Source organism: Lipotes vexillifer, unplaced genomic scaffold (assembly GCF_000442215.2).
Source record: "Lipotes vexillifer unplaced genomic scaffold, Lipotes_vexillifer_v1.1 scaffold1267, whole genome shotgun sequence".
NCBI lineage: Eukaryota > Metazoa > Chordata > Mammalia > Artiodactyla > Lipotidae > Lipotes > Lipotes vexillifer.
Genome location: NW_006790372.1, coordinates 1268895 through 1283732, shown reverse-complemented (window position 1 = coordinate 1283732; position 14838 = coordinate 1268895). Strand labels below are relative to the sequence as shown.

Genomic DNA, 14838 nt, shown 5'->3' with positions numbered 1-14838 from the left:
TTCCCTTATAGTTACTGACTATACTACTGGCAGAGTTGGCGCCCCTCTTATTTGCTGTGAAATTAAGCTAAAAGACTGGCAGGAAGGTAAGCATTTTATGACAAGCTCTAGTGTTTCTAGATATGCTAAAGACTACCGCAAGCCTCTAGACTTCCATTTTTAAAAAGCATTAGGTTGTCTGCCCTAGCAAGCGAGTCTTTGCTGTTGCTTGTTCCCTGTGCTTTCTTTTTCTTCAGTAACATTGTTAGGTTCCCAAGAGGAAACCTAGAATCTAGGCATGATGGTTCTGAACTTGGGAATACTCAATGGTAAAGAGGAAAAAATTCTTAGTGGGGCATTCCCTGGATTTGGAAAAGGATGTATATCCTATCTTTTGAGGCTAGATTTTGCTAGTGAGTAGCTTCGGGCTGGGAAATGAAACCCCATATTTTCAAGGGATAGAGTGACTAATCACACACGCACATACCCCCCAACTTCTTAGCGCTTGGCCCCAGCAAACATTTTTTTTAAGAGAGTTAACTTTTATTAAATATCTTATAGGTTCCAGGCAAAGGACTAGACACTTGATGTGGATTATTTCATTAACTTCATCAGCTGTTTGTAGTGAGATAGGCATATACAAATAAACCCATAGACTGACGAACAAGTAAATTAAGAATTACTTAACACACAGCACATTCAATGGCCAAGGAAACTGAAATTCAGAGACATTAATTGCACAGCTGGTAAGTGGCAGACCATGAATCACACCTAGAACTGTTTGACACTAAAACTGATGCACTTTCTACCATACTTTGCTGTCTCCTAAGTCACATCCCTGGTTTGGCTCAGTCAGACTTTTGGTAAACAGTCAATCACCATATGATTTTGCAGTGGAGAACAAGCTCTTGGCAAGATCTTATATCAGAAAAGATACGAAGGAGAGAATTATTTTTAAGACATTTTCCTGGACCTGGCTCCTGATACATCCTGAAGTTGAGTAAGGCAAAAACAGTTCCACTGGATTACTCGAGGCAAATGGGAACCTTGTGGAGGAAAACAAAAAGAATGGATTGGGTCTGAACAAGGAGTAAGAAAATCTCAACCTTAATCCAGGTTTTGCATTCACTAGTGCACCTTAAACTCACTTAGAAAATTTGCTATTCCAAACAACTAAGTGAAAGGAGGAAGTTAACAAACAGCATTATGTAAACAATATTAAGTCATTTTTTACTGGCTTTTCAAAAACTACCTTCTTTACTCCCTGTCTTATCCATATGGCCTTATAACCTCACAGAGAATGTAGCAATGGGGACAGATTTTCACAGAACCTGGCATATAGAAGAGTGGTTCCTACTCTTTAGCATGCATGAGAATCATCTAGAAAGCTGATAAAACACAGATTCCTGGACCCTACCTCCAGAAAGACTCATTCAGTAGATCTGAGGAGACCTGATAATTTCGGCCTTTTTATTTTTTTTTTTTTTTTTTTTTTTTTTTTTTTTTTTGCTTGGTCACTGTGCATGTTATTCAGTTCACTTACAGACAGCAAGATCCATGTATTGCTTAGAAAAGAACCATTTAACCTTCAAGGATTTTGGAATTTTCCAGCTTTTTTTTTTTTCACACACACACACATACACACACTGTATTTTATTTTTACAAGAGATAAATAAACTGGCACCAAGCATTGTAAATGGATGACCACAACAAAAGCAACGATGATTGCAATTACCAAACACGAAACACACTCATACTACGTCATAATATTGACATTCAGTCCAGTAATCCTCCACTGTAACAGCTCCTTTACTTTGCAGTGAAAATTGATTTGTATATTTTTTGCCTCTGAGTCCATATGGGATTTTTTTTTATTCAAACAGAAAGTCACAAAAATTATAATCATCCTCATCAGTTCACTCAGTCCCATGTAATTAATTCTTTTTCCTCTTGATCTTTTGTTAGCAGTTTTATGAATTCATCAGTTTTCCATTAGAGTTCTGAAAATGCTTATTCATTGAGTTCAGCAGTACAGTCAGTTACTAGAAACCTGTACCTGTCAGAGTCTTTTCCATGAGTTCCTTGAAGATGAAACCCTTTTATAGGAACATCTTTGCAAAGGCATCAGAGTACACCCAGAACTGTCTGTAAATGACAAAAGACTTAAAAATGACCACGGTTAAAGATTTGATGAAAGTTCATAATAATGCAATTGACAAGGAAATTTAGTCATTTCTGAGATAAACATTTTAAAGTAATAACTAGAATTATGGCTTACAACATTATACCAGAACATATAAGATTTTTAGAAATTTCATGTAATGTCTGAAACATTTATATTAACGTATTTCCATACAAATTACCCAAAGAAAGTTTAGTATTAGTTGTTGTTTTTGTTTGTTTCTTTATACTGCAGGTTCTTATTAGTCATCACTTTTATACACATCAGTGTATACATGTCAATCCCAATCGCCCCCAGCAAACATTTTTATAGTTGATAATCAATTGTCCAGCTATTTGTATAGTTTAATTTTTATAAGTAACTGCAGAAGGCGAGCCACTTAGAGGAAACCTGTGCTTTACAGACACTGGTGATAATCTGCAAAAGTAAAGCAGTCTTCTTATGATGAAATTGTGAAAAATATTAAACATATTCATTAACTGCAAAATAATTAATAGCCTAGCCATGCCAGATAAAGGAAGAGTAATTAAAAAGCTTAAGATTTTCTTTTATTTTTTAAAATTTATTTATTTATTCATTTTTGGCTGCTTTGGGTCTTTGTTGCTGTGCGCGGGCTTTCTCTAGTTGGAAGGAGCGGGGGCAACCCTTCATTGCGGTGCGCGAGCGTCTCATTGTGGTGGCTTCTCTTGTTGCGAAGCACAGGCTCTAGGCGCGAGGGCTTCAGTAGTTGTGGCACACGGGCTCAGTGGTTGTGGCTCGCAGGCTCCAGAGCGCAGGCTCAGTAGCTGAGGTGCACGGGTTTAGTTGCTCTGTGGCATGTGGGATCTTCCCAGACCAGGGATCAAACCTGTCACCCCTGCGTTGGCAGGGTGGATTCTTAACCACTGAGCCACCAGGGAAGTCCCTCTTTAATTTTTCAATTTGGTATATTTGACATACAGCATTGTGTAAATTTAAGGTGTACAACATGTTAATTTGATACATTTACATGTTGTAATATGATCGCTGCCATAGCGATATTTAGCATCTCTATTACATTACATAATTGCCTTTTTAGTGGGTGGGATAGTTAAGTTTTAGTCTCTAAAGAAGTCTGATGAATATAGTACAATATTGTTGTCTGTAAAGAGCCATAGACTGAACCTTTAAAGGACCAGTTACCTTGTAGGACACGTCCCTTAGGTTGTTTGAACCCAAGAAAATGAATGAGCTTTGTCTGACATAAATTTGAAGTTTCAAAAAGTGTTTCTCCTATGTGACTTTTTATTATGTGCATTACTGTGGTGCTCTATGAGCAAACAACCATTCCTTTTTAAACACCACACTGAAAGGCCAATTTTATTCCCAAGCGTTTTACATCTTGGGAATAAGTGCTCCTTTCTCCCATGGTAATGCCTTTCCAATTTTAGAATGAAAATCTTAAAAAATATAGGGAGTGTGTGTCTATGTATATTGGGCATCAACATCAATATTGCTATACTAAATGGGTTGTTTATTAAGCAGTGGAATCAGAGAAACAAGGTATATTGTAAAACTTGGTAAGGAGAATTTCGCCTTTAATTTTTATTTTTTAATTTTTCAGGTACTGGGCTTTAATGTCAGTTTTGGAGAGTGGGTCCATATTTGGAGTTTTCCTTGCTATGAAAGAACCTTTGCTTTATATAATGAGTTTAATGTTTTATGTACAATGGGTTTTCTCATACTGAAATATTGAATAGTTTTAAATTTATAACTACCTATGCTCTTTGATTAAAACCTTAGAATATATCTGAGACACATTTGATATCAACATATTAATAATTTACTTCTAAAAACTTCAAGTGTTACCCTTCTTGGGGGTGATTTTATCTTAACAGAACTCTATGAACCCTAAGCTTTAATGATGTTCTAAGTGTGAAATTTTATGATCCTGGGAAATATTAACTAATATGCTCCCGTACAGTGAAGTAAAATTTGATCAGCAGAAAAATAGTAGCAAAGGTTCTTTAAGAATTAATACAAGTAAATTTGTTTTAGAACAATAACTAATTTGCTTTTATGACTTCCAGGTGGTTATACAGTTCACGACAAACCAAACCCCAGGGGTGAAATTGTAATAGGTGGACAGAATATCTCCATGGGATATTTTAAAAATGAAGAGAAAACAGCTGAGGATTATTCTGTGGACGAAAATGGCCAAAGGTGGTTTTGCACTGGTGATATTGGAGAATTCCATCCCGATGGGTGTTTACAGATTATCGGTCAGTGTATTCTCTTTTTGAGCTTTTCTTTAGTTTTTGCAACTTCCACATATATGAAAGGTAATATTGGTCAGGTCATTAATAGGGTTGATGATTCCATTGGTTTAAACTTTAGAAAAGTTATTTAACTTTGGTCTGTGCTTCTCCATCTGTGAAATAGGGACAACAATACTGACCTGGTAGGGGTTTTGTTAGGATTAGATGAGTTGTTACATGTAAAATGTTTAGAGCAGGGCAGTGCCTGCACCTTACTAAGTGGTAGCAGAAGCAGCATTGGGGTAGGGAGGGTGGGCAGGAAAATAGCAGTTGGCAGTGAGAAAACAAAAATTGCTCAGAAGAGGTTTTCTTTGTTTGTTTCTTTGTTTTGTTTTCTTTTGGTCAACTGTTGATACATTTGGTTCCGTATAGCCATCTACTGTAACATACCCTATTCTAGGCCTTCCTCACCATTTACCTCCCCACCCAAGAAGCATTGTGGACATGTTATTTTCCCTAGTGGCCATTTATATGACTCTAACTAGCCTGGACACTTAGAAAATTATAATATCAGTCCTCAACATTAATCTGTTCTTCTGAGAATGTCAGTTGGCTTGGCACTGCCCTTATTGAGCCTACTGAAATAGACTAAGTTCAAAGCTACTCCAAAATAGTCCTTACGCTATTCATTTTAATCAGGCAAAAGTTAAAAATTTGACTAGCCGATAAGGACCACTCGGTTGGGTCCCATTCAGATCCTTTTCAAGCCATAAAATTTCCTCAGTCATTATCTCTAGTGGTCCATTTAAGTCTGTCTCTGGACCCATATGTGACCTGAATATAGTTAGAGATTTCCTGGGAAAATTGGTTCTTCGCCTAGAAGTTTGATCTGCCAGGGAAATTCCCAGGAAACATGGCTCAGTCTAGAACCAGTAACTCCCCCACCTACACCACCACCGCCTTTTTCCCCTTGATCCTTAATTGTGCTGGAATCAAAGGCTGGCTCTGGTGGCATGTGTACTGGGTTCCCAGCCTATGGGTAGGCAAGTCAGCACTCACGCAAAGGATGTAAGGCAACCTGATGATGTGCCATCCTATGCCAGCGTGTTATTAGTGCACTGTAATTTTAACAAGATAATGACAAATCTGGAAAATGGGGAATTAACATTTATTGACTGTGTTCTGTATGTCAGACATTGTGCTACATGCCAGTATGAGGTAGGCATCATTATCCCTGATAAAATTTGAGGGTTGGAGCGGTCAAATGACATGTCTAGGATCACATAGCTAGTAATGGGCAGAGCTACCATTCAAATCTAATGCCCCAAAGTCTTTGTTCCTTCTGTTAAATTCATGATAACATTAAACATTATAGTAAGATATTAAGGCTTTTGGTGTAGGATATAACATTTTAGCCAGTACTTCTTTAACTAGGCATTTTCTTTTTAACTGATGTGTATGGGCAAACATTAGATATAACAAGATTTTAAAAGAAGTATCTTTATAAATAAAGATTAGGGTGATGAGACTGAAAGAAAATCAGAATTGGACATACCTTAGTCAATGTACTATGGATAACATAACATGCTTCATGACTTACAGATCGTAAGAAAGATCTGGTGAAGTTACAAGCAGGGGAATATGTATCTCTTGGGAAAGTAGAAGCTGCACTGAAGAACTGTCCACTTATTGACAACATCTGTGCTTTTGCCAAAAGGTAATTTTAAAGTTGGATTTGTGTTTCATATACTTACAGTAAAAGGATAATTGGGAAAAAATTGATATAATCATAAGGGAAACATCCAACTTTCAGAGTTGGGGAATGTTAGAAATTTATGAAAGTTCTTGAATTCAACAGCTTAAAGGTCATTTGAGATAATCCAGACATTTTAACTATTTACTGGACCACCTACTATGTCTTGCTAAATACTTAGCTATGCCACAACAGTTATTTCATTGAACATCCATAGCAACTGAAATTTAGCATAGGTAATTTTCCCAAGAGAGTAACGCAGCTAGTACAAGTCTTCTAAATAAAAAAACCTGAGAGATTGAACCATTTTCTTTCTTTATGTGTTAATATGGTTTATTTTTCTGGGCTTTATTACTCCCTTTAAAAAATGTAATTATAAAAAACACAAAACCTAAATTTACCATCTTAACCATCCTAAGTGTACCGTTCACTAGGGTTAAGTATATTCACACTGTTGTACAACCAATCTCCAGAACTTTTCATCTTGCAAAAATGAAACTCAGTATCCATTAAACCACTCCCCATTTCCCCTCCCCCCACCTAGCCCCTGGCCACCACCGTTCTACTTTCTGTTTCTGTGAATTTGACTCCTCTAGCTACCTTGAATAAATAGAATCATACAGTGTTTGTCTTTTTGTGACTGGCTTATTTCACTTAGCAGAGTGCTCCCCAGGATTCATCTACATTGTAGTATGTGTCAGCATTTCCTTCCTTTTTAAGGCTGAATAATATTCCATTGTATGTATAGACCACATTTTGTTTAGTCATTCATCCATCAGTGGACAACTTGGGTTGCTTCTACCTCTTGACTATTGTGAATGATACTGCTATGAACATGGATATTCAAATATTTCTTGAAGATCCTGCTTTCAGATCTTTGGGGTATATACTTGCTGGGTCATATGGTAGTTCTATTTTTATTTTTTGAGGAACTGCCATACTGTTTCCATTATGGCAGCACTATTTTTTTTTCCTTCCCATCAACAGTGTACAAGGGTTTTAATTTCTCCACATCCTCAGTAACATTTGTTTCTACTTTTTAAATTTTTTTTTATAATAGTCACGGTAATGAGTTTGAGGGGATATCTTGCCCCTAGGGATTAGTGTTGTTTGAGCATCTTTTCATCTGCTTGTTTGGCCGTTTGTATATCACCTCTGGAGAAACGTCTAATCAAGTCCTTTGCTCGTTAAAATTTTTTACCCCTCTTATTTTTGATTATACAATACAGTGTTATCAGCTGTAATCACCATGTTACACATTAGATCATCAGACCCTATTCATCTTATAGCTAAAAGTTTGTACCCTTTTATCAGCCTCCACCCCCAGCCCCTAGCAACCACTTTTCTACTCTCTGTTTCTATGAGTTTGACTTTTTTTCTTTTTTTAAGATTCCACCTTTAAGCAATACCATGCAGTTTTTGTCTTCCTCTGTCTGGTTTGTTACACTTAGCACGATGCCCTCCAGCTTCGTCAATTTTATCGCAAATAGCAGAATCTCTTTCTCATGGCTCAGTAATATTCCACTGAACATATACACCACATCTTCCTTATCCATTCATTTGTTGATGGACACTTGGTTGTTTCTATATCTTGTCTATTATGGACTAATGCAGCAATGAACATGGACCAGATAACTCCTTGATATCCTGTTTTCACTTCCTTTGGATTTATACCAAGAAGTTGGATTGCTGGATCATATGGTAGTTCCATTTTTAATTTTTTGAGGAGTCTCCATACTGTTTTCCGTAGTGCCTGTACCACTTTGCATTCCCACCAACAGTGCACAAGGGTTCCCTTCCCTTTTCTTCACATCCTCACCAAAACTTGTTATTTCTTGGCTTTTTGATAATAGCCATTTTAACAGGTATGAGGTGATACCTTGTTGTGGTTTTGATTTGCATTTCCCTGATAACTGGTAATATTGAGCACCTTTTCATGTACCCGTTGGCCATCTGTATGTCTTCTTTGGAGAAACGTCTATTCAGTTCCCCTGTCCATATTTTAATTGATTTTTTTTTTTTTTTTTTTTTTTTTTTTTTTTGCTATTGAGTAGTATGAGCTCCTTATGTGTTTTGGATATTAACCCCTTATCATATATGATTTTCAAATACTTTCTCCTATTTTGTAGGTTGCCTTTTCATTTTGTTGATGGTTTCCTTTGCTGTGCAGAAGCTTTTTAGTTTTATATACTCCCACTTGTTTATTTTTGATTTTGTTGCCTTTGCTTTCGGTGTCAAATTCAATAAGTCATTGCCGCGACCTGTGTCAAAAGAGCTTCCCCCTATGTTTCCTTGTAGGAGTTTTATGATAAGTTTCAGGTCTTTGCCCATTTTTAATGGGGTTATTTTGTTGTTCTTTTTGTTGTTGAGTTGTAGGAATTCTTTATACATTCTAGATATAAACCCCTTATCAGACATATGATTTTCAAATATTTTTATCCAGTTCCATAGATTGCCTTTTTGCACTGTTGTGACCTTTGATACACAGAACATTTTTTATTTTTGTTGTACTCTTCATCTATTTTTTTCTTTTGTTTCCTGTGCTTTTTGGTGTCATATCTAAGAAAGCATTGCCAAATCCAGTGTCATGAATCTTTTCCCCTATGTTTTCTTCTAGGCATTTTATAATTTTAGCTCTTACAGGTTTAGGTCTTTGATCTATTCTGAGTTAATTTTTGTATGTGCTATAAGGTAAGGGTCCAACTTAATTCCTTTGTATATGGATATCCAGTTCTTTTAATACCACTTGTTGAAGAGACCGTCCCCATTGAGCGGTCGTGGAACCATTGTTGAAGATCATTTAACCATATATTGCAAGGGTTTATTCTGGACTCTCTATATCACTGGGCTATCTATGTGTCTGTCGTTAGGACAGTACTATGGGCTTTATTACTTCTTAATGAAGCTGTAACAAATAAGAGAAAAATATATTCAGAATTATGTGTACTATTTCTTTGCATAATTTATGAATAATTGTTCTTAATGTTTTAATTTCTAGTTTGTTTTATTTTCTAATTTTTTAGTGACCAGTCCTATGTGATAAGTTTTGTGGTTCCTAATCAGCAAAGGTTGACGCTTTTGGCACAACAGAAAGGGGTGGAAGGCACTTGGGTTGATATCTGCAATGACCCTGCCATGGAAGCTGAAATACTGAAAGAGATTAGAGAAGCTGCAAATACCAGTAAGTAAGAAATGGCTTATCTGTTGATGTCCCTAAAAGTTATTTAATGAGGTCCTGTGCATTAGACTCTTCAAGATGTCTGTTTGGTTTGTTTGTTTTAAATTTTTACTGGAGTATAGTCGATTTACTATGTTGGTGTTTTTAAAAACCTGCCTCTTAAATACACATAATGAATTTCCATGTTGGAAGGATCTTTAAATGTTATATGGTAGAATAACCTAACTAGTTCTTTATTGCATGTCACAGCATCCCTGCTAGGTGGTCATCTAGTCTGTGTTTGGAATGGTCCATCTTTGTTCTGATAGTTCATACTAATGTGCCCTGGTGTGAATCTTTTATCGTTTATCATTGCATATACTTACTTGGTGTGGGCCCTTTCAATCTAGAGATCTCTGCCCTATGGTTCTGGGAAATCTCCATTTACATTTTGTTGTTCGTTTGCTTTTCTTTCATTGCTTTTCCCCTCTGAGTTTTGCGTTCATGTTTTTATCTGGGACTACTTTTATATGGTTGTTGACCTTCTACTTTCATCCTCTAGCTAAAATAGCATCAGTTGTAGTTAACCAATTGGTTAAATTATTTATAACACCTTACACTGTCTTTAAACTAGTGAGCAGAGGTTTCTTTTTTTTTTAACACCTTTATTGGAGTATAATTACTTTACAATGGTGTGTTAGTTTCTGCTTTATGACAAAGTAAATCAGTTATACATATACATATATCCCCATATCTCTTCCCTTTTGCATCTCCCTCCCTCCAACCCTCCCTATCCCACCCCTCTAGGTGGTCAGAGAGCACCGAGCTGATCTCCCTGTGCTATGCGGTTGCTTCCCACTAGCTATCTAGACTCCCTGTGCTATGGGGCTGCTTCCCACTAGCTATCGGTTTTACATTTGGTAGTGTATATATGTCCATGGCACTCTCTCACTTTGTCCAACTTACCCCTCTCCCTCCCTGTGTCCTCAAGTCCAGTCTCTACGTCTGCATCTTTATTCCTGTCCTGCCTCTAGGTTCTGCAGAACAATTTTTTTTTTTTAGATCCCATGTATATGTATTAGCATACAGTATTTGTTTTTCTCTTTCTGACTTACTTCACACTGTATGACAGACTCTAGGTCCAGCCACCTCACTACAAATAACTCAATTTCCTTTCTTTTTATGGCTGAGTAATATTCCATTGTATATATGTGCCACATCTTCTTTATATCTTGTCCTTTTTGTTTTATATTCTGGCAGATCCCTCAACTTTATCATTGCCTCAGTTTATCGAGCTTCCAACTTCCAATATCAGAATTTCAATTTTTAAGAGTTCTTTCCTGCTTTCTTAGTGTCCTTTTAATAGCATCCTGTTGCTCTTTCATGGGTGCAGTCATCCTCTGAGGATGTTGAAGGGATTCCTTTTATGAAGTTTCCTTCTCCTGTTACTGTTTCTGTTTCCTTCAAGTTCCACTTTCTGCTTGCTTTGGTCGGCCTTGCATATATCTGCTGATCCTTGTCTGTCCATTCATATTTGAGAATGAGGTTCTAAAAAGCTGTTTGGAAAGCTTGCTGGGCTTCACTGAAAAGTTATTCAAATGTTAGTGTCTTGAGTCATTTCACTTCTCCAGAGGAGAATTCTGCAGTCTCTTACCTGGGAGATATTAGCATGACTGCCAGTATTCTGGTAGCCAAAAACAAAGGGCATTGGAAGGGGGCTGGGGCTGGGGTGGGTAGGTCTTCCCCTCACCGAACCCTTAGGTTTTCAGCCTTACTCCCTCCCTCTCTTGTAAGTGTCCTGAGTCCAGAGTCTCTCTAGTTCAGTTTTCCCAAAAGGTAAATCTATCTCCAGCCTGGTTGGGGAAGAGCAGGATGAGGGAGAACTGTCCTCTGAACAGATGAGGGCCAGCCCTGCTGTTTTCAGCATGCCCCTCATCTCTGTCTTCTGTCCCTCAGCTTCTGTCTACGGGCTCGGGAGATTAGTTGGCCTCTTGTTGGCGTTCTTCGATGGGGGCAGTTAGCCTTTAGCTCTCTTGGCTCCCAGTCAGTTAACTGCTGGCCTGTTTGCTTTTGGTCCTTCTAAGATTTTGTTGGGCCTTCTCAGCCAGTGTCCTCTCTCTCTCATTTCTATTTTTCCTTTGTGGTTGATACCTTTGGATTTTAAAAAATTATTTTTAAACTGTTTATTTTCCAGGGGAGCAGAGTACTCTTCATGTTTAATTGGAAGCGATTAACCTAGTTTTAACCTATTGCTTTCCCTCCTAAAACATGAAAATATCATTTTTCTGATTACAGGTACCTATATTCATTATAAAGTACTGGACAATACAGAAAGTTTAAAGGAGGAAGTAAAAAATCACTTGATAGTAGTTAGTGGCGACATTACATTTTGTGATATATACTTAACTTACCAACGTCATCGACTTTCTTCTAAGTCAGTAGATATAGAATTAAATTACCATTTTTTAAGCAAAATAGTATTCCAGGAAAGGAGTGTCCACTTAAAGTCCTTATTGTTAGACTTTTTCCCTCCACTGTAAACAAATAGAATATATATCTTTTACTCTAATTTATTTTCTTATGTAATTATTTTCTTAATATGGATTATTAGAAATGGAATTTCTGAGTCAAGAAAAATGTATATTTTAAAAGCTTTTTTCCCTTATGTTGCCAAATAGCTCCCTCTTCCCCCCAGAAAAACTGGACTAGTTTATACTCCTGTCAGAGATACATGAGCACACCTGTTTCCCTAACTAGGCTACTATTATGTATTTTTTAAATTAACTACTTGGGTTCCATTTTGGTTAAAAAATATAGTTTGTAACATTTGTTAGCCAGTTGAAGTTGAAAAACTATTTTCCCCAAGAAGAACATTCTTCTAGTTAACTCTGGTCACTGTAAAGTTTTAAATAGCAGTTACCTATTAACATAATCTGCAAAATAAGTTACTGTATAAGCATAAAGACAGTAGCTTAATTTTTTTCTTAAAGTTGGTTTTGTTAATTATAGTATTATTGACATATCGCACTTTTTAATGTTAATATCACCGGGCTTCCAGAATTTTCTTTGATACAAATCCTCATTTTTTTTCTTTAAATGTAGTATTTTAAAAAGTATTTCAGGGCTTCCCTGGTGGCGTAGTGGTTGAGAGTCCACCTGCCGATGCAGGGGACACGGGTCCGTGCCCCGGTCTGGCCCGTGAGCCATGGCCACTGAGCCTGCGCGTCCAGAGCCTGTGCTCCGCAACGGGAGAGCCCACAACAGTGAGTGGCCCGCGTACCGCAAAAAAAAAAAAAAAAGGAAAAAGAAAAGTATTTCAGCCAGTGGGCTGTTATTCTTAGTCACTCTCTGAACGTGCTAATGGAGCAGAATGTGACTTGAATAATTTGTCATTGAATATTCACCTGTGTAAAAGCAACAGTCGGGGAAGTATTTCAGGCTGGAAAATGGAATACAATTCTAGGACCTGCTAGGCCTACATAACTTTCCTGTGCTTGGATTGAGACGTGAAATCGAACAATTCACGATTGGGATAATGAACACTAATCATGAGCTAAATCTAAATAACTCATAAGCTCATCTGTGCCACAGAAGATTTATTTTGCTAACCTTTTGCTTCAAATTATAATTTCAGAGACTTAGGCCAAAAAGTATAAAATAGTTTTGATTGTTTTCAGTTAAATCTGCCTGAAATCATACATTGTTCATAGCAGGCCTCTTCATGTTTTAAATATAAGTGCAAGGTATAGATAGTATCATAAGAATGCAAAATAATGGTTTTGGGGTGATTTGACAACTATCAGTGGCTAGAAAAATTGACATTTGCTGCCACCTGCAGGTCACATTTCATAATGTCCTAGGTAATTCTGATAAAATGCCACGTGTAAAATTGTTTTTGTTTTTTTCTTCCCCTAATCTTTTTCACTTGTTTGCAATTTATAAATTTATTTAATTTATAGGAAACTGTGTGATTGCCCGTTGCTCTCTATAGCTTGTGGTACTAGCTAATGTTTAGGAGTTTCCAAAACTATGAAACCTCTTATGCAGCATTAAAAAAAACAAAAAATGCTTAATTTGCTTGTGCGCAATTGAAATAACGTACCTGCTTTGTCTCATTGTTGTCAGTGTTTCTGGCATACGACCTATGTAAGTAGGTAAAGTAATATGAAATAAAAGGTTTTGGAGCCAGATCAGTATTTGAGAATTTAACTATTCCCTTGAGATCCAAATGTGACCTTATTTCAGGCACCTCTGTATAACTGAGCTATAATCTATCATCAGAGTAGATATGGTTAATTTGAACAAGTTTTATATTCCTTTATTACCTTTTTAGGCACTACTTTTAGGAAGTTGGTTCTAAGTAATTTGAAACATTACTTTTCACACTCAGCTTTATATTTTTCTCTTATTTTAATGAGAAACTCGCTAATTCACCCAAGCTTTCGTAAAGCTCAGACTAGCATAAGAACAAAAACTTCATTGAATTTGAGTTCTTTGTGCTTATCACTGAAACCAAGTTGTTTCTCAAGTTACCTAGGCTGTTTAGCAGTAGTTTTAAAACATGCAGATGCTTGCTTCTTCGAAATTGCTATTTTAAATAATTGCATATAAAATAAAGCTCATCTGTAGATTAACATTACTGTTAGTAGGCCTTCAGAATTTTAAGGATGACCTTGTATTAATAATAAGTAACTTCATTGAATATAATTTATTGAATTTAAAATTATTGAGTACTGTATGGATTGCTTCTATGTCCTTATTTTCACCATTTTCTTACATTTCTTTCAACATGTGTTGTGTTGTCTAACTCAAATCCAATATGTGCTGCATCAATTCTTATATCATTTAAGAGTATGAAACTCACAACCCCCCTTTTGATTCTTATTTGAATTACAACAAAGCTTACGAAGAACAGTTGTCTAGAGGCTAATTTTCTGTAGAATGAATGAATAAATATGTATGTTTCTTGAGGGCTCAGTGTAGCCTGTGGATGGCAGTGAACAGAACAAAGCCCCTGCTTTCATGGAGCTTACATTCTAGTAGGTGACATAAATATATAATATATGAGGTGGTGATAAGTATTTTGAAGAAGACATAGCATAAGGGGATACAGAGAGACAAAGGGACTTCTGTTTTGTTAGGAGTGGTCAAGGGAGTCCTCTCTGAGGCGGTGGCATTTGAACAGACACGTGGATGAGGTAGGCAGGTGAGCCATGCAACTGCAGCGGGGAAGGCCATCCCAGGCAGAAGTTGCAACAGATAGGAAGACTCTGAAGAGGAGGGTGTCTACATATATATTAGGGAAAAAAAACTGCATAGTCCAAAACCATTCAACTGAAACAACTGATGTGTACTTTGAGAAATATAAAATGAAATTGTAAGGTGGTGGTATCCTTAATTAACTATAACATACCATTAAGTTTGCCTCATTACCTGCATCATCTAGGTGAATCCTGCAAAATTCATGTTTTATTGTTTCTGTCTCTCCCACTCGCCCGCATTTTCCTAACCCTCGTCACTCTTCCTCCTTCTTTCCCCTCTCTCTCCCTCT

At 36.8% G+C, this 14838-nt stretch overlaps 1 protein-coding gene across 1 annotated transcript in view; it reads left to right on the top strand.

Annotated features, from left to right (window-relative positions):
- Window positions 1–14838, top strand: part of ACSL4 (acyl-CoA synthetase long chain family member 4) — a 75868-nt gene that overhangs the window by 58054 nt on the left and 2976 nt on the right. Inside the window, exons 12-15 of the mRNA XM_007463673.1 lie at window positions 12–86; window positions 4210–4401; window positions 5980–6094; window positions 9154–9311. Coding sequence (XP_007463735.1) covers window positions 12–86; window positions 4210–4401; window positions 5980–6094; window positions 9154–9311 — 540 coding nt within the window. The remainder of the gene's footprint in view (window positions 1–11; window positions 87–4209; window positions 4402–5979; window positions 6095–9153; window positions 9312–14838) is intronic.